Source organism: Encephalitozoon cuniculi, chromosome X, assembly GCF_000091225.2.
Source record: "Encephalitozoon cuniculi GB-M1 chromosome X, complete sequence".
In the NCBI taxonomy this organism is placed as follows: domain Eukaryota; kingdom Fungi; phylum Microsporidia; family Unikaryonidae; genus Encephalitozoon; species Encephalitozoon cuniculi.
This window is the reverse complement of record NC_003236.1, coordinates 1-16,547: the sequence shown is the minus strand read 5'-3', so window position 1 is coordinate 16,547 and position 16,547 is coordinate 1. Positions and strand designations below refer to the sequence as shown.

The following is a 16,547-nucleotide window of genomic DNA, read 5'->3' as shown; positions in this document are numbered from 1 at the left end:
ACCTCAAAAATTGTTCTGATATCTTTACCTTTGCATATGTTTACTATCCATACTTCTGGGACGGGCAATTCGAGCCCACAAAATGACGGGCGAAAGGATACCTGTGTTTCCTACAAGAATGAATTTGAGAACAATGGAAACAAAGCAAAAGAGTGCACAAAAGGGACACTCGCTGCTAAAAAGAAAAAGTGATGCGTTGAAAGTAAGATATCGGGCAGTAGAGGATGAATACAAGAGAAAAGAGCTAGGAATCAATCAAAAAATAAGAGATGCGTTCTTTAGACTCACCGAAGCAGAGTTTCTCGGAGCTAATCTAAAAATGTTTTTATACGAATGCCAAAAGCAAAACGTATATGTGAGGTCTCGGGTAGAGCAGGTGTCAGGAGTTAGTCTTCCATTCTTCAGCCTTCAAAAGGAGAATATACAACCAATCTTATTCCTCGATAGAAGTGGTCAGTCGCTAAATGAATGCAGAGAAAAGTTCCTAGAAGTTCTAGAAATGCTTGTGGATCTATGTGCACTAAAAAACTCATTTCGGGTCCTCAACTCCATACTAATGAGTACCAATAGAAGAGTCAATGCACTGGAGTTCAACATCATTCCAAGACTAGAAAACACTGTTTCCTACATCGTTTCTGAACTTGATGAACAGGACAGAGGAGATTTCTTTCGGCTTAAAAAGGTTCAAAACCTAAAAACCAAAGAAAAGAACAACAATTAAATCCCTTTTCTCTATCTGTACTAGATACAGCACCAGCTTGTAAGGATCTTTGTTGTCTAAGGAGGGAGAAAAGACACAGGTGTTTAATTATAGAATGCAGGCTGTGTGCCGCTCCTCTCAACAACCTTCGAGTATGCCTCCTCAAAGTCCCTCTGCGTAACCATGTATCTGCTGGCCCGAACAGCAAGCATCCCCGCCTCCTGGCAGATCGAGTTGATGTCTGCACAGCTTATCTTCTCGGGCCTGCACACAAGGCTTTCAATGTCCACAGAGTCATTCAGGCTCATCTTCGATGTAATCGCATTGAACACAAGTCTCTTCTGCCTCCTGTCGGGGAGCGGAAACTCTATCTTTCTGTCCAGCCTCCCAGGCCTGAGGAGTGCAGGGTCAATCGTGTCCGCCCTGTTCGTGGCCATAATCACCTTGACATTTGCCGCCGGGTCGAACCCGTCCATCTGGTTCAGCAGCTCTATCAGCACACGCTGGACCTCTCTGTCTGCCGAGGTCGATGCATCAAACCTCTTCGTTGCAATCGAGTCCACCTCGTCGATAAACACAATCGACGGCGCCTTTTCCCTTGCCAGCCGGAACACATCCCTGACCATCCGCGGGCCCTCTCCAAGATACTTCTGCACGAACTCTGACCCGTTCACCCTGATAAACGTGGCCTTCGTGTGGTTCGCCACAGCCTTCACAAGCATCGTCTTCCCCGTTCCGGGCGGCCCATAGAGCAGAACGCCCTGCGGAGGGTCAATTCCAATCTGCCTGTACAGGTCAGACTGCAACAGCGGGAGCTCCACAGTCTCCTTTATCTCTTGCTTCTGCACATCAAGGCCCCCCACATCTCCGTACGTCACAGAGGGCTTCTCGGACTCCCCCATCACTGGAATCGTGCTGTCGACCTCCGGCGGGAGCACCCCGACAATCGCGCTCGAGTGCCTGTGCAGCGCAACAGTGGTGTTTGGCTTCAGCAGCTCCCTGTCCACAGTCGACAGAATCCTGACAACAAAGTTGCTTCCCGCAGTCGACCCCACAATCGCCGTCGAGCTGTCAATCGGCTCAAGAAACTGCCCCATTATCAGCGGAACACTCTTGACCCGGTCAAGCTCCTCCCTGCTGTGCCTCTCCTCCCTCTTGAGAGTCTCGATCTCCTTGCGCACATACCCCTCTCTTATCTCCAGGAGCCTGAGCTTCCTTTCCATTTGTTTGTATCTGACAAACAGACCGCCCTTGAGCCTTGCAGACATTAAAGGGCTACCCGTCCACAATTTATCAACATCTTGCTGCCCACAGCCGCAGCCAGGGACACAGCACACGACCCAATCTTGCCTTAAAATAAAAAATCCGCAAAGGGTGCATGGAGGAAGAGAAGATCCTGGAGTCCGATCTGAGGCATATATCGTTCGTCATGCCAAAATACACGCCCATCGAGAAGATCGGCGAGGGGTCGTTCAGCGTTGTGTACAAGGCTCTGGATGCAGAGTCCGGAAGGTATGTTGCCCTGAAGGCAATAACAAGGACCAGCTCGCCTGCAAGGGTTCTGGACGAGATGATGTTTCTGAAGACTCTTGGCGGAAGGAAGAACTGCATGGGGCTTCTCGGATGCTTCCGGAACGAGGACCAGGTGGTTGCTGTTTTTCCATACTTCGAGCCGATCGACTTCAGGGAGTTCATCTCGAATGCAAATCTGGCGGACATCAAGCGGTACCTGCACAACCTTCTGATTGCAATAGAGCACGTGCACAGCAACGGAATAATGCACAGAGACCTGAAGCCGGGAAACTTCCTGTACAACAAGGAGTCCGGAAGGGGAATGCTCATAGACTTTGGGCTGGCACAGTACGAGGAGTACAGCGAGGGGCAGCATGCAGAGGGTGGTGCAAAGCCTGCGGGGCCTCTGCTTTTCTTCAACTCTGTTGTGTCGAAGACCAAGCCTCCGGGATACTACGAAAGAGACGGCAGGCCGCCGATGAAGGCGCCAAGAGCAGGGACCCGGGGGTTCAGGGCACCCGAGGTTCTGTTCCGGTGCCAGCGCCAGACAGGAGCCATAGACATGTGGTCTGTCGGCGTGATTTTCCTGACGATCCTGACCACACAGTACCCCTTCTTCTACTCCTCGGACGACATCGACTCGATCGTCGAGATTGCAACGATCTTCGGGCATGCAGAGATGCGAAAGGCCGCAAAGTTCTACGGAAGGGTGTGGAGATCAAACATAGACTCAATTCCAGAGGAAAGAATCCCGTTCGAGACGATTGTCGAGTCGCTGAACCCGTGGGCGGAGGTCGGGAGCGACGGATACGACCTGCTCTACAGGATGCTCGATCTCTGCTCCTCGTCCAGGATCACTGCATCCGACGCCCTGAGCCACCCGTTCTTCGACGACCTGAAGACACACGAAAACTGCGCCTAGAAAGAAACACGTTTTTAATTGACATGGGGTTAATCACCCTCCCATCATCAGATCGCTGAGATATATCACCTCATCGCCGCTGTCGAAATCATTTCTGTAGACTACTGCATCGCCTATGTCCGTCCTCCCCTCGAGGTTGTCCTCGGTGCACCTGGACAAGCTTCCTTTCAAATAACAATCAATAAACAAATCTCCTTTCCTTGCCTTCCTCCTTCCATGCCCGCCAGACTTCAGCATGTACAGGGGCTTCTCTGCCTTCTCGGAGGACATAGAGCTCGAGTCCGAGCTGCTGCTCTCCTCTGCGTCTGTCTTCCGATGCTTTCCGGTATCTTGACTGGCCTTGCCGCCCTCCTTCGGGGGAGATGCACAGGCTGTGCTGGGTAGCTGCACCCGAGACTTATTTTCTGTCTGCGAGGCCTGGGCAACATACTTGGTGAGCGTGCTCATTGCAACAGGCGGTCTGGAGAGAGGCGTGCTGCTTCTTTGCACCGGAGTCAGCGTCACCGTCTTCTGGACAGTAATGGTTACCACAGGTGCAACAAGCACAAGCCCAGGCTGATGGGGAGGAGCCTGCAGGTATCTTTGTTTCAGGACACTGATTATGCTGTAGATCAGATTCACTCTCTTTCCTATCCTGTTGATTGCCTCAAGCCCGTCCGCCTGCGGCTGGGCAGCACGGGACAAAGGAGGAAGCCTTGCGTCTTGTCTAGGGCCCACAGCCGCATTCATAGAGATCGCAGACGCCGTCACAGTCTGCACCAGATATCTAGGCTGCACCATCACAGCAGACGACTGTACGCTCCTTGGCGCCTCCATCACCAAAGTCTTCAGAACAGTGTTTGTTACTGTCGTCCGGACAACTGAGGGGATCCTTATTGTCTGAGGCTCGCTCATGCTTGTCCTGCGGCTGCCTGTGCTCACCGCTGCCGCCTTGACCGTCCTGGGGTTCTTGCCGGCCACACTCTTGCCAGGAAAATATGCAGGCGACAGAACCACCGGCCCCGGGTAGTACGACGCCAGAAGCCTCCCCTTCATGCATGTCGAATCGCACTTGGGGATAAGCCTTATGACATCGCACACAATCCCCGGAATAATAAATACTGCAATGCCTACTCCTCTCCTCATATGCCACAGGACGCCCGCCTCTCTTATATTGATTCCCTGTTTCATTCCGAGGATGTGTGTTGAATTTGTTTGATCCTTCCTCTCTAGATACCCGGAGGCAGAGGCCGCAAGGGCCCACGCAGGATCGAAACAGAGCATATAAAAAACAAAAACATTGGAGGGTAAACAATGGGGAACATGATGTCCAAGGTGAACAACCTGCTGTACACAAAGCTCCGGGGGCTATTCTCCGGGCAGTCCGAGAGATCGATAACAATGATCGGGCTCGACGGGGCTGGGAAGACGACGCTTCTGCTGTACCTACAGACCGGAGAGGTGCACCAGACAGTCCCAACACTTGGATTCAACTGCGAAAACGTCACCCTTGGGAGCATGAAGTTCCAGGTGTGGGACATCGGAGGGCAGAACTCGTTCATGAGGTTCTGGCACCAGTACATAAACGAGGGGTGTGGAATCATATACATGGTTGACTGTGCAGACCCGCAGAGATTCGGGAAGTCTGGCGAGGAGCTGTGGAGGATACTGAACATCCTGAACAGCCCCAGGCCTCTTCTTGTGCTTGCGAACAAGATCGACCTGATAAGGGAGCACGAGAGGAGCGAGGTGGTGAAGAGCATCAGGAACGAGTTCAACCTCGAAAGGTACAACGGCCCGTCGCAGGTTGTGCCGATCAGCGTTCTGCAGGCTGGGTCGATGACATCTGCCAACGACGAGAATGGGAGGGAGATCATCGACGCATTCAGGTGGCTGAACAAGGAGCTTGAGAAAATGCCAAGGGCAGAGGCTTTATAAAATTAAAGGTTTAAATCAAGCTCTAGAAGATCTCAATTCCTGGGCTTCAACACACAGGTTATTTATCTTCTTGTATATAAAAGACCTATAAATTAATTAATAGGTAGTGAAAATAAGAAAATAGAAAAAAATAATAATCAAAAGAGCTAGTCATGGCTCGCATTTATTTTCCTGTCGCATGCGCCAGCATCTTATTAATATAATCAAAGACAAATAGTGATGGAAAATTCACTTTTTGTTCACCAATAAACAAATGTGATAAAAATGAGACAAGGACAGCTAATCTTCAGTGGAGCTAGGTCTTACTGTCCTTCTTTCCTCCTCACTTTTTCTTGTGTCGGCCCGGAGCCCGGAAGCTATCTCGTTTCTCACAAGTGCAAGCTCGTCGCGGCTGAAGCCTTCCATGGGCTTTCTGCTGCAGATCTATTTACAGAGTCTCTACCGAGGCAAGCATTAATTTTCTTTAATTTTAGATTCCGTCTTGGCAAACGACCCGTCGATTCTCTTTTCTATTGCCCCGCTGCTCCTGCTCCTTCTTGTGGCCATCAGCCTGGGAAACGTCCTTGCTGCAGTGATCCCGATCACCGCTACGAGGAGGACTATGGACAGCGTGTGGAGACTTGCAATTATGTCGTTTCCGTCGATGAGGGAGGAAAAGACCATTTTGCAAGTCAATGGTTTCCAAGATATACTTAGCAGCTTATTTTGAAATGGACGGAGGACGCCCATTGGTCAGGGGGCGGGCGAGCTGACCACTAATCTGGGCTGTCTGCGCGGGTTGAGATATTGCGGGCAGTGGTGTAAGTGCTGCGGGCAGGGGCCCTGGAATGGGACGCCTGTGGCAAGCAGCAAGGGGCTGTGGCGAGGTGTTTGGAAGGAATCTTAGGGCCGAGCTTGAGGCGAGCGGCAGGCTTCGGGATGCTTGTGCCTCGGTGGCAAGGGAATACACAAGGTGTGTGTCCTTTGTTCGGGGCACCCGTGTGTTTGGTGCCGGGAGCAGGGTGCTTGAGGCGTCGGTCCGCGGGATGAGGCTTTCGGACGCGTCGATAGAGGCAGTCCTCGGAATGGCCAGGGGCCCCGGGCTCTGGCCTGCAGGGGCTCTGGGGAAGCAGGGCGGGATGCAGAGGAGGCTGGACACGATGTTTGGGATTCCGCAGTACTATGGAGGAGTCCGGGGCGGGGAGTCTCGCGGTGCGCCCGCTGCAGATGGAGGGTGCAGGACGCAGAGGGTGGATGGAGGGCTGGCGGTGTACAGGACGGGAGTGGGCCAGAGGATGCGGTCCCTGTGGTCGTGGATCTGGTCCCTTGGCGGGCTGGGGCACAACGACTCTGTGATAAGGGAGATTGAGGACTGTCTGGTGCCCGGGATATTCGGGAGCATAGGATCTGGCGGCGGGGCGAGGCATCTGTGTTCGGAGAGCGGGGAGGCAGACGTATGCAATCTTGGCAAGGAGATGGAAAGGAGCTGCGGGCCTGGGGCAGAGGTGGTTGACATCAGGAGGATCGAGACGTCCGGAAGCGCCAGGGAAAAGAGGTTTGAGTCGCGCTTTGAGGTTGAGGCAGCAGGGAGGAGCGGCAGGCATGTGTTTCTTGCACAGGGAAGGTTTGAGCCTGGGGGCGGCAGAGGAGGGTGGCGCCTTTCTGGGCTTACGTGGGCCAGGGTGGCGTGACAGACTCCAGGGAGGATGACGGAGGAATAATACGGTTTATTCGTTGTAGGCAAATATAACCCTCGGGAACTTACTCATTCTTGCTCTTTGTCTCCTTGTCTTTCTTCTAAGCTGTGTCTTTGTAAGGGCCCGTCTCTTGCTCCTGTTCAGCTTGGGTCTGAGCTCCTTCGGAAGCTTGGAGACAGGAGTTCCCCTGTACGCCTCAACCAGCTCCTCAAGAATCTTCTCGCGCCGGACAGTGAGTGCGCGGGCCAAGTTCTTTTTGGCCGTCTTTATGTCGTTCGCGCCGACATCCCCGCTGTTCTTCTTCTGCCGGAGGGCCGCCAGGTCCGCCTTGATCTCTGCAGCCCTCTCCTCAATCTGCTTGATGCCCAGCTGCCTGAGAGCCGATGCCTCGATCTTCATAGGGCTTCGGAATGGAAAAGATTTGAGAGCAAAAATCGGAGGATGGCCGGGGGGACAGGGCAGAGGGATGCCGGGACGAGCCTAGAGAAGCAGCCTCGGGCCGACGAAGAGAATGTTTTCTCCCCTCAGAAACAGCACCTTGTCCTCGGAGCCCTCGACAGAGGAGCATGTCAGCATCAGATTTATGTGCTCGTCAAATCCCTCCAGAGTTCCTGTGTATGCCTCTCCACTCTTCGTCTTGACCTCCACCCTCTCCTTCAGATACATCTTCAGAAAGCAGAACGGGTCGAGCATCCAGGAAAGTGGGGCTCCGGGGCTGGGGCTTCTTGTGGGCCCGCAGGGAGGCGCCAAGGGCAGGGTTGCAGGCACTCCTCGGCAGGGATTTATGGAGCGGCCGGGCAGCCCTTTATGAGATACCTGGAGCTGGGATGCATATCCAAAACAAACAAACTCTTCCAGAAGCTGCAGGACCTCAATCCCCTGCTGAACATCGAGATCGAGGCATACTCCTGCAAGTCGAGCAGGCGGCAGAGGGGTAGGTTTGTGGAAAAGCCCCTTGGATACCTCCTGTCCGCGCTGGAGCTCCGGTTTCCAGACTACGACTTCTGCGGGGAGTCGTGGGGGTCGTTCAGGAGGAAGACTCTGGCAGAGGTCCTGAACGAGATGACGTACTCGATCAGTACGACACATAAGAACAGCGACGATGTGAAGGAGTTCGTGGGGTTTCTTGAGGTGATTCTCCACAGGTCTGTCTCTCTGGGCGGGTGCGAGATATTTTCGTACGAAAACAGGATGGGGCCGTTTGAGGACTGCCTCTGGTACTTTTCGTTCCTGTTCTTCAACAAGAAGCAGAGGAGGGTTGTGATGCTCAATGCATTTATGAGCAGGAGCTAGCGGTGGCAGGCTCTGATGCATGGCTGTGTAAGGAAATCAAGTGGGTTGCCGGGTTTGCCGGAGTTCTTGGCGGGGGGAGCGTCGGTTGTTCTTCCGGAGGATGGCGGCGGTGGAGGCCTTCCTTCTGTCTGTTGGTGCACTTGTCCTCTGCTCCTTGTCCAGGAGGCTTCCTTCTTCTTTCCTGCGGGGTGGGGATATATGGAGTACTCGACTGCAGGGAAGCGTGCCTCCTGGGCAGAAAGGCTCAAGGACGGTTGGGAGTAGGGAGATTGTGGGGCTGTTTGTGCTTCTTCTCTTCATTTTGTGGGGCTTTCTCTCAATGGAAGAGGCAGATATAGGATAGCGGATGGAGTGGGGAACAGCCCAGTAGGATTGTAGTGGAGCCTGTCTTTATGATGGAGTTGGCAAGGACATTTGACTGCAGCCTGGGCAGGACTCGGGGTCTGTTGGAGGTGCTGCGGAGTTTGTTACTCTTGGGACAGTGCTCTGCAGCACGGAGAGCGTGGTCTGCAGGCTTGGATTACATGATGGCGGGCTTGGGCATCAAAAGTGGCAGAAGTGGTGGCCGGTGTGACTGGGCCCGAGGATGAGAAATAAATGTGGTAAGTTAGTGTGATTAGGTTTTGCGGAACCTCCTGCTGGGCTTTATGTTAGTGTGGGACTTGTGTTTGTGCCATTCTATGTGGATAGCGGTGGCGTTGATATGGGATAAGGAATGCTGCTGGGGTGGGCGCGACTGTGACGGGGTCTCGGCTTTCTCCTCTCCTGGGATGCTTAGCGGCGTGATATGTGCGGGTAAATGATGCTATGGAATATTAGATAATTAGATAATAAGCGGTGGGTCAATGAGGCTCTGGAGATGAAGTGTCTTGAAAGGGAAGGGGAAAGGAGCGGCACAATGGATGTTTGGAAGTCAGACACCCTCGGATGATGAGGACATGGATGGTGTATGTGGTTGGGTTGGTTGGAGAGCTGTATGGCTCTCAGGTGGAGGAGACTAGAGAAATGAGGGAGATGAAAGAGGCACTTGAAAGGCTCTTTTCCCGCAGGCTGAGCGACTCTGAAATAGAAATGGTGGAGTCGCTCGAGGATGGAGGAAACTTCGAGACAAGGGTGTTGGTTCCGGTTATTTTCCACAAGGATAAGGTTGTTGTGTCACCGGCAGCGAGATATCGGGATATTGAGAAGGAGGAGAGGGTGTATGTGGAGGAGGTCATTAGAAGGCTTCGAAGTCTGGTGTGGCATTCGATGGTATACATATATGTACCCAAGAATAACGACTGGATTATGGATTTAATATGTGAGGTTTTGGAGATGAGTTCGCCGCAGAGATTGGATGATGTTGCTCTTTACAAGGATACGGGAGGGAAGTGCGGGATGAAGTTTGTAGACCTGGTGAATAAGATGTTCAAGCAGAATGCAGACATGCTGATAAAGTTTGGGGACTTGCTTTCTAACGGTGCAGAGACAAGGATTTTGGAGCTCCCGGATTCTTTGCGTGAGGATGAAAGAAGAAGAGAGGTAGAAATGCTTCAGAGAGTTAAGGAGTATGGGAAGATGCTGTGTACCGAGGATAAGCAAAAGGAGATAGTTGAGGCACAGAAGATAATGTGCGATGCATGTGAGCAGATCTGGAGAAGGGAAGAGGATAGAAAAGAGTTTACCATGGAGATATACTCAAGATATCTAAACATGAAGGTGATGAGAGGAGGTGTGGAAAGGGATGTGGAAGATCCACTAATTGATCATATGGACCATTACATGCTGATAAGTACGCATAAGAAGTATAAGTGTATGGACGTTGTGGCGGAACTAGTCAGAAAGGTGTTTGTGGAGGACAAGGACATTGAGGACTCGGATGTCATGAGTGCAGTGTGTTCTGTTAGAGAGAGAAAAAGGTTGGAAGAAATGAGAGAGATGGAAGAAAGAAAGAGAAAGGAGGAGGAAAGGGCCAAGAATGAGGAGGAGCTGTTAAGGATGGTAGAGAGGGAGGAGAGGGAGAAGAGGGAGGAGAGTAAAGGGAGAGGCAAGAAGAAGAGAGGTAATAGGGGTGCAGGGGAGAGTAAGGAGGAGAGTAAAGGGAGAGGCAAGAGGAAGAGAGGTAATAAGGGCGCAGGGGAGAGTAAGGAGGAGGACCGAGGGGAAGAAGGGGGTGTAGAGGCAGAGGATCCGCTGGAAGAGATGGCGGTTGGGGAAGCTTGGCGCAAGAAGAAGGGATCGGGAGAAAAGAGGATAAGTGAAGAACACCATTATAAGGTGCACAGCCGGGTTCTCCGGTGGAAGAAGGATGCTGGGGAGATCAAGCGTGAGTTGGATGAGGGCTATGAGAAGAAGTGGAAAAATAGATCGATTGAAGAGATTAAGGAGCAGAAGAAGGTGCATGATATAGTGGAAGTGATGAAGCTCCTCAGGGATAAGGAGAAGTGTGACAGGTTTTTTGTCCGGACAGGCAAGTACATGAAGGGCAAGAGTGAGAGATGGAAGATGGTAGCAAACGGGATACTTGAGGAGGGAGGGGAGAAGAAGGTGGGAAAGGTCGAGGTTGGGCTTTTCAAGGGCGAGGGAGGAGAGAGTGTGGTCTACCACCTGATGTTCAGGCCCACGGAGACTGAGAGGACAGGAAGGGTTGGAGGCTCGTCGTTTGGGAAGTATGATGATGTGGATGAGATAAAGAAGGAGAAGTCCTCGGATATGTTTGGGTTTCGGTATCCTTCTGGTGTCCGGTGTGAAATGACGAGTAATAGGAATGAGTTCAGGATAGAGTATCGGAATCGCAAGAACACCAGCGAGGTTCTCCGGACTCTCACTATTCTTCGGATTCCCGAGACTTGATGGGGTGAGCATGTAGGATAGGTAGAGTAAATGCTTCAATGTTATGACAGGTGGAGAGGGATAGAGAGATATGGCGTTCGGCTCTGGAGTTAGAGCGGTTGTGGGAAGCAGTGCTTGTGCGTTGTGGCGGTGGAGCTACCTGTGTGATTGCTGTCTCTTCTGAGAATTGTTATGTGTGGTGCTGCAGTCACAGATGGCCAGGTTAATCATTGGATGACGGGATTAGTGCCTATTTTATGGGCGCTGGGATGTGGCTTGCTCGGAGTGGGTGGAGAGCTCGATCTTATCCTTGTCACGGGAAGAAGCTCCTGGAACTAGGACTGCTCGATGGGAACAGAGGGCCAACAATCTTATATCCCGGATTCCAGATTGTAGAAGACAAGGGGAATGTAGACGGAACCTACTGTACAGAGCGGGGCAGTTGTCTGTGGAAGACAGCAAACAGCACCTGTTTTTGATGTCCGTGATATTGTAGGAAAGGAGGCAGCGATAGATTAGATAAGAAGAAAGGCCTATCCTATGAGGTGGAGGGATGATCGATGGATATTAGTTGCTATGGTTGGGGTAATCCACTGCTCTTCGGGACTTGTCCGGCTACTACTTTTAGATGTTCACCCGGCATTCAGGTGATAGTGTTTCCGTTTCTTTTGAAAGGGCATAGCATTGTTGGATTACCGACAGCGAAGTTCAGCGACTTGAAGAGAAAGACCAAGAGAGGGTCTTTGGGAGTTTACGATGGACAATGTGGTGTGCAACCTGATGATCGGTTTGAGAGGCTGTTTGATGAAAGAATGGGAGGGTGTATCTTCGGGAGTATCAAGGATATACGCCAGCAGAAACAAGATGTTTGCGAGCTGTTGGAGATGGTGTACGAAGAGGATTCCTCTGGAACGGAGGGGGGATGGGCAGATGGCAAGGTATGGAGAGAGGACTATAAAGATGGTTGATGGGGCGAAAGGATGCCTACCTTGATGTCTGAAGAAAAGAGAGGGACGAACCTCGGGGCTCTAGTGCGGCCAGGAGGCGCGGAGAGTCCCTCTGTAGTACAGAAAGATGGAGGCGGCTGATTGATACTGAAGTGATAGTGTGCAATGGATGCAAGGAGATCTGGCTCGGTTTGAAAGAGGAGGTGATGGGATTGTTTGCTGAGGGAAGTGCGAGAGGTCTTTGAAGGAAAAGTTTAGCGAAGATGCAGCCAGCAATGCGGCATCATATTTAGAATATGCTATTGTTAATGACGAGAGCTATTGGATGGACATAGGGAGTATGGAGAGGAGGTTACGAGGGAGTTGGTCCAGCAGATGCAGCTGGTGAGGGAGAGGAGATAGACAAGAGATAGATATGCCGACAAGGTTGCAAATGTAGTCAAGGAAAGACATAGAAGAAGAGAAAGGGAGATAGAAAAGAGTATGAGGAGACTTCTAAAAGATGAGTGGAAGGCATAGAGTAAGAAGGAGGGGAAGAAGAAGAGTGTGGGTGGGGATCCTTCGAACACCTCTGAGGTTCTCGGTCGTCTTACTATTCAGTGCAGGCCATGCGTGATGTGAGTGGTGTTGTGGGGTTGTTGGTGAATAAAACAAAAGTGGTGTGCGATGCTACTCTGTTCTCTACTGCGCACTCTTCGGTGCAATGTGTTGGTCTTCTCTAGGTTGTTTGTGTAGCACACGTGTATGTATGGTGATTGTGGAGAGCTGTTTATTTGGCGATTTCTTATGAAGAAGTAGCATCTGCACCTTTAGGTGGATGGAAGTGATCGTACAGTGTGATTATAGATCCAGATCCCAAGAGTCCATAGACAAGTACAGCAAGGACGAGTATGAAGACAAAGGCAGCTACTCTCCAGGTTGGGATGGGTGGAGAACTCTGCTTGGGCGGAGAGCATTTCTCCCTGAACAGTCTTACCAGGATGAGGATAGAAGGGATGGCGGTAGAGTAGGGATAGTACTTGGATTTTTCATCCACAAGTACTAAGCTTATTGCAGGGCATATTAGTATCAGGATGTCGATGATGACGTTGATGCCGGTATCTGTGAATCCAATCTGTCCTGGAACAAGGCAGCAGGAGGTGGAGAGGAGATAGGCGGGAGGTATGAAGAAGGAAGGGAGGATGATGGAGTGGAGGAGTAGATCATCAGTCCTTTTCTGTTTATCAACAATGAGTGCAACGATGGAAAGAATGTTGGCGACGGCAAATGCAAGAAGCAAGAGGTTGACGAGGCAGTAGAGTATGGTGTGTTTGGACTTGTGGGTCTTCCTCCAGTTGGTGTGGAGCAGGAGAAGATGCAGGACTGGCGGATGTAGATAGGGGAGGAGGACAGTGATGAATTTGAGGAAAGGGCTATCTTTGAAACTGTCTTTGGTGAGGATGAAGTACATGACGGCAGGGAATGCAATTGACACGAATGGAGCAATACCGAGGATCTTCTTCCAGTGTGGCTGGTTCTCGGTGTGTTGCTCTGTTCTGTGTGGCTCTGGAACGTGCGTAGTGTTCATGTGGGTAAAGGAGAAATATGGATGAAATGGATATATTGATATGATTGGGAGTGTGGGGAATTAATGAAGCCTTCGTTATGGGTACAATATGGCGTGTATTGCTGGGGGAACTGGATTTGATGGCGGGGATATGGATTGGCAGGAGGGCTACATGGTTCTGGCGTGGAGAGGACGGGAAGGTTAGGCTTTGCAAGGGCGGGAGAGGAGAGAGTGTGGTCTACTGCCAGATGTTCGGGCCCACGGACTCTGGAAGGACAAGAAAGGGAGCAATTTCGCCGTTTGGGAAGTGTGATGATGTGGGCCATCCCATACCATAGATTGTGAATAAATATGATATGATAGACATTTAATGTCATACCTGGGCAGCTTGGGATGGTGCTGGGTGACTAGCCATTTATTGAGTCTCTAGAATGCCAAGCAGACACAAAGAATGGGAAGGCGTTGCATGCTTCGTGTAGTTGTGTGTGGCAGTCTCTGGGCCCGGAGAGATGATGGGGTGGGGAAGTGCTCGAGAATGTGTGTGTTGATGTGGTGAGCCCTGTTGTTGGCGGGGTTCTCAGTTGCCTTATGTGGTGTGGTGCCATATGATTGGCCGAATGGTGGGGTTGGAGCCCAGTAGCAGGAGTGGGGTCTTGGAGGAGTGCAGAGAGTGCAGAGCCATCGTTATGAAGGGAGATGGTGTACAGACCCCTTTGCATAAAGGAGATAGTATATTAGGTGGAGAGGGGGCCTGCCTTATGAGGTATGCGGCATGGACATTAATCAGTGCGGTTGATGTAGTGTATTGCTCTTTGGAGACAAGGGAGAGTGTTTCTTTGACATTCAATCCAGATGGTCAAGTGATAGTGGTTCCGTTTATGTTCAAAGGGTATAACATTGCAGCATTGCCAACGACAAAGTTCGGTGACTTGAAGAAGGACACCAAGCAGATAGAGAATGTTGTATCTTTTTTGAGAAGCGATATTTGTTATGCAGTGTGGGAGTTTCTGGTCAGCTCGGTGCAGTACAAGGATGATGATCGGTTTGAGAGGCTGTTTGACGAAAGAATGAGGGGGTATCTAAGGAATATATCTGAAGGTACATCAAAGGTGTACATGAGAGGGAACAAGACGTTCAGTGAATTGCTGGAAATGGTGTGCGGGAGGATGTTAGAATGCAGTGGAAGGGTAGCGGGGGGGGGGCATAGTAAGATATGGAAGAGATGTCATGAGAATGCTTGACGACATGATAGAAAACCCGCCTGCTGGAATGTCTGAAGAGGAAAAGAAGGTGTACCTGGAGGATTGGAGGAGTGCTAAAGAATGGGGAGGGTTTCTCTATAGTATAGAAAGATGGGAACGGATAGCTGAGGTGGAGAAGATAGTGTGCAATGCATGCAAGGAGATCTGTCTTGGGCTGAGGGAGGAGGAGCTTCTGGGATTGCTAGCCGAGGGAGGTATGAAGAAGACTTTGAAAGAGGAATTCAGCGAAGATAAGGCCAAAGATGCAAGATATCTAGAATATATTGTTGTTGATGACGTGCTGTTGCTGGATGCACACAGAGAATATGGAGGAGAGGTCACCAAAGAGTTGGTTAGGCAGATGCTGCTGGGGAAGGAGGGAAAGGATATAGACAAAAGATATGTAGACAGGGTTGCAGGTGTAGTCAGAGAAAGACAGAGGAAAAGAGAAGAGGAAACGGAAAGGAGTGTGAAAGAGCTGGTGGGGGACGAGGAGAAGGCGAAGAGTAAGGAGGAGAAGGCGAAGAGTAAGAGGGGGAGGAAGGGGAAGAGTGCTTCTGCACCCTCGGAACAAGAGGAGGAGAAGAAGGAGAGCGAGGTAGAGGAGGCTGAGCAGGGCGGGGAAGTAGAGGCGCTGCCGGTGGAGGTTGGAGGTGCACGCAGCAAGGGGGGCAAGAAGAAGAGCAAGGGTGGTCGGAAGTGTTTCAAGATCCACAGAAGGGTTCTTCGGTGGACGAAGAGCCCTGAGAAGATCAAGGAGGAGTGGGACAAGGGAAGTGAGGAGAGGTGGAAGGGAAGGTCTCTTGAAGAGATCAAGGAGCAGAAAATAGTGCATGATATAACGGGTGTGCTGGAACTTCTCAGGAGTGAAGATGCAGACAGATTCTTCATGGATGCAGGAAAGTACAGGAAGGGCGGGAGTGAGAGGCAGAGGATGGTGGCGATTGGAGCTCTTGAGACTGGGGGACAGAGGATGACAGGAGTGGTGGAGGTTGGGACGTTCAAGGATGGGGATGGATGTCCGGTTGTGTACCACCTGAGGTTCAAGCCAACCAGTATAGGGTCGATAGGAGATGTTATAAACCCAGGGGTTGTTGAAGCAAGTGATGTAGGCAGGGTAGACGAGGGTGAAGAATGTGAGGATGCGGACAAGTTTGTGTATCCAAAAGGAGTAAGGTTTGAAACGGTGAAGGAGACAGGATCATTTCAGATAGTGTGGAAGAATCCTTCGGATACCTCTGAGGTTCTCCGTCGTCTTATTGTTTATTGCAGGCCATGTGTGATCTGAGTGGTGTGGTGCGATGATGAATAAAGCAAATAGTGTTATGCTTGTGTCCTGTTCTCTGCTACACATTTTTGGGCAGCAAGTTGGTCTCCTCTGGCTTGGATTTGTCTGGCGGATGTTTCTTCTTATGTGGTGGTTGGAGACATTGCAGATGGAGGATAGGAGGTTATTTATTGATCAGCTTTTGGCACGTGTCTCTGCCTCATTAGTAGGCAGAGGAGATTATACACAATGACTATAGATCCATACACCATAAGCCATAGGGACAGCAAGAGGGCAAGGACAGCCACTCTCGATGGTGCAGTAGGCAGAGTGCTTTTTCCAGGGGTGCAGTGCTTCTTCCTGAGCAGTCTTAGCAGGAGAGTGTAGGGGATACGATTGCAAGGTAGGAACGATACTTGGGCTCTTTTAAGATAAGTGATAGACTTCCTACAGAGCATAGTAGGATCGGGATGTCGATAAGGACGCTGGAATTGGTATTTGTGAAGGCGGTTTGTCCTGGAACAAGGCGGCAGGAGACGGAGAGGAGATAGACGATGGATACAATAAAAGAGGGGAGAGTTGTAGAAAGGAAGATTGAACCGCTACTTTCCAGTTTCCTTCCAGCTAGTGTGGGGCAGGAGAAGATACTGGGCTGCTGAGTATGAGGATTGGAAGAGCACGGTGATGAATCTGAGAAAAGGACTCTCCCCGGAAC

At 51.0% G+C, this 16,547-nt stretch overlaps 15 protein-coding genes across 15 annotated transcripts; 9 read left to right on the top strand and 6 right to left on the bottom strand.

Annotated features, from left to right (window-relative positions):
- Positions 1–82: 82 nt before the first annotated feature.
- Positions 83–721, top strand: ECU10_0140 (H(+)-transporting V1 sector ATPase subunit D; the record flags this gene model as incomplete). The annotated part of the gene is made up of 1 exon (NM_001041962.1): positions 83–721. One exon carries the CDS (start codon positions 83–85, stop codon positions 719–721), a length of 639 nt encoding a protein of 212 aa, NP_586129.1.
- Positions 722–804: 83 nt separating this feature from the next.
- ECU10_0130 (uncharacterized protein) lies at positions 805–1,968 on the bottom strand (the record flags this gene model as incomplete). Its single annotated transcript, NM_001041961.1, has 1 exon — positions 805–1,968. The coding sequence occupies one exon, from the start codon at positions 1,966–1,968 to the stop codon at positions 805–807; it is 1,164 nt and encodes a 387-aa protein (NP_586128.1).
- A 110-nt stretch (positions 1,969–2,078) lies between these two features.
- On the top strand, positions 2,079–3,134 carry ECU10_0120 (cyclin-dependent protein kinase; the record flags this gene model as incomplete). The annotated part of the gene is made up of 1 exon (NM_001041960.1): positions 2,079–3,134. One exon carries the CDS (start codon positions 2,079–2,081, stop codon positions 3,132–3,134), a length of 1,056 nt encoding a protein of 351 aa, NP_586127.1.
- A 33-nt stretch (positions 3,135–3,167) lies between these two features.
- ECU10_0110 (uncharacterized protein) lies at positions 3,168–4,397 on the bottom strand (the record flags this gene model as incomplete). Its single annotated transcript, NM_001041959.1, has 1 exon — positions 3,168–4,397. The coding sequence occupies one exon, from the start codon at positions 4,395–4,397 to the stop codon at positions 3,168–3,170; it is 1,230 nt and encodes a 409-aa protein (NP_586126.1).
- Positions 4,398–4,427: 30 nt separating this feature from the next.
- Positions 4,428–5,051, top strand: ECU10_0090 (ADP ribosylation factor 1; the record flags this gene model as incomplete). The annotated part of the gene is made up of 1 exon (NM_001041958.1): positions 4,428–5,051. One exon carries the CDS (start codon positions 4,428–4,430, stop codon positions 5,049–5,051), a length of 624 nt encoding a protein of 207 aa, NP_586125.1.
- Positions 5,052–5,504: 453 nt separating this feature from the next.
- On the bottom strand, positions 5,505–5,714 carry ECU10_0085 (uncharacterized protein; the record flags this gene model as incomplete). Its single annotated transcript, NM_001415249.1, has 1 exon — positions 5,505–5,714. One exon carries the CDS (start codon positions 5,712–5,714, stop codon positions 5,505–5,507), a length of 210 nt encoding a protein of 69 aa, NP_001402541.1.
- A 164-nt stretch (positions 5,715–5,878) lies between these two features.
- On the top strand, positions 5,879–6,721 carry ECU10_0080 (uncharacterized protein; the record flags this gene model as incomplete). The annotated part of the gene is made up of 1 exon (NM_001041957.1): positions 5,879–6,721. The coding sequence occupies one exon, from the start codon at positions 5,879–5,881 to the stop codon at positions 6,719–6,721; it is 843 nt and encodes a 280-aa protein (NP_586124.1).
- A 36-nt stretch (positions 6,722–6,757) lies between these two features.
- Positions 6,758–7,126, bottom strand: ECU10_0070 (uncharacterized protein; the record flags this gene model as incomplete). Its single annotated transcript, NM_001041956.1, has 1 exon — positions 6,758–7,126. The coding sequence occupies one exon, from the start codon at positions 7,124–7,126 to the stop codon at positions 6,758–6,760; it is 369 nt and encodes a 122-aa protein (NP_586123.1).
- An 81-nt stretch (positions 7,127–7,207) lies between these two features.
- On the bottom strand, positions 7,208–7,420 carry ECU10_0065 (uncharacterized protein; the record flags this gene model as incomplete). The annotated part of the gene is made up of 1 exon (NM_001415248.1): positions 7,208–7,420. One exon carries the CDS (start codon positions 7,418–7,420, stop codon positions 7,208–7,210), a length of 213 nt encoding a protein of 70 aa, NP_001402540.1.
- A 114-nt stretch (positions 7,421–7,534) lies between these two features.
- ECU10_0060 (uncharacterized protein) lies at positions 7,535–8,020 on the top strand (the record flags this gene model as incomplete). Its single annotated transcript, NM_001041955.2, has 1 exon — positions 7,535–8,020. The coding sequence occupies one exon, from the start codon at positions 7,535–7,537 to the stop codon at positions 8,018–8,020; it is 486 nt and encodes a 161-aa protein (NP_586122.2).
- A 927-nt stretch (positions 8,021–8,947) lies between these two features.
- On the top strand, positions 8,948–10,852 carry ECU10_0050 (uncharacterized protein; the record flags this gene model as incomplete). Its single annotated transcript, NM_001041954.1, has 1 exon — positions 8,948–10,852. One exon carries the CDS (start codon positions 8,948–8,950, stop codon positions 10,850–10,852), a length of 1,905 nt encoding a protein of 634 aa, NP_586121.1.
- Positions 10,853–11,391: 539 nt separating this feature from the next.
- ECU10_0040 (uncharacterized protein) lies at positions 11,392–11,799 on the top strand (the record flags this gene model as incomplete). The annotated part of the gene is made up of 1 exon (NM_001041953.1): positions 11,392–11,799. The coding sequence occupies one exon, from the start codon at positions 11,392–11,394 to the stop codon at positions 11,797–11,799; it is 408 nt and encodes a 135-aa protein (NP_586120.1).
- A 763-nt stretch (positions 11,800–12,562) lies between these two features.
- On the bottom strand, positions 12,563–13,345 carry ECU10_0030 (uncharacterized protein; the record flags this gene model as incomplete). The annotated part of the gene is made up of 1 exon (NM_001041952.1): positions 12,563–13,345. The coding sequence occupies one exon, from the start codon at positions 13,343–13,345 to the stop codon at positions 12,563–12,565; it is 783 nt and encodes a 260-aa protein (NP_586119.1).
- A 584-nt stretch (positions 13,346–13,929) lies between these two features.
- On the top strand, positions 13,930–14,565 carry ECU10_0020 (uncharacterized protein; the record flags this gene model as incomplete). Its single annotated transcript, NM_001041951.1, has 1 exon — positions 13,930–14,565. One exon carries the CDS (start codon positions 13,930–13,932, stop codon positions 14,563–14,565), a length of 636 nt encoding a protein of 211 aa, NP_586118.1.
- A 28-nt stretch (positions 14,566–14,593) lies between these two features.
- Positions 14,594–15,853, top strand: ECU10_0010 (uncharacterized protein; the record flags this gene model as incomplete). The annotated part of the gene is made up of 1 exon (NM_001041950.2): positions 14,594–15,853. One exon carries the CDS (start codon positions 14,594–14,596, stop codon positions 15,851–15,853), a length of 1,260 nt encoding a protein of 419 aa, NP_586117.2.
- Positions 15,854–16,547: the final 694 nt, after the last annotated feature.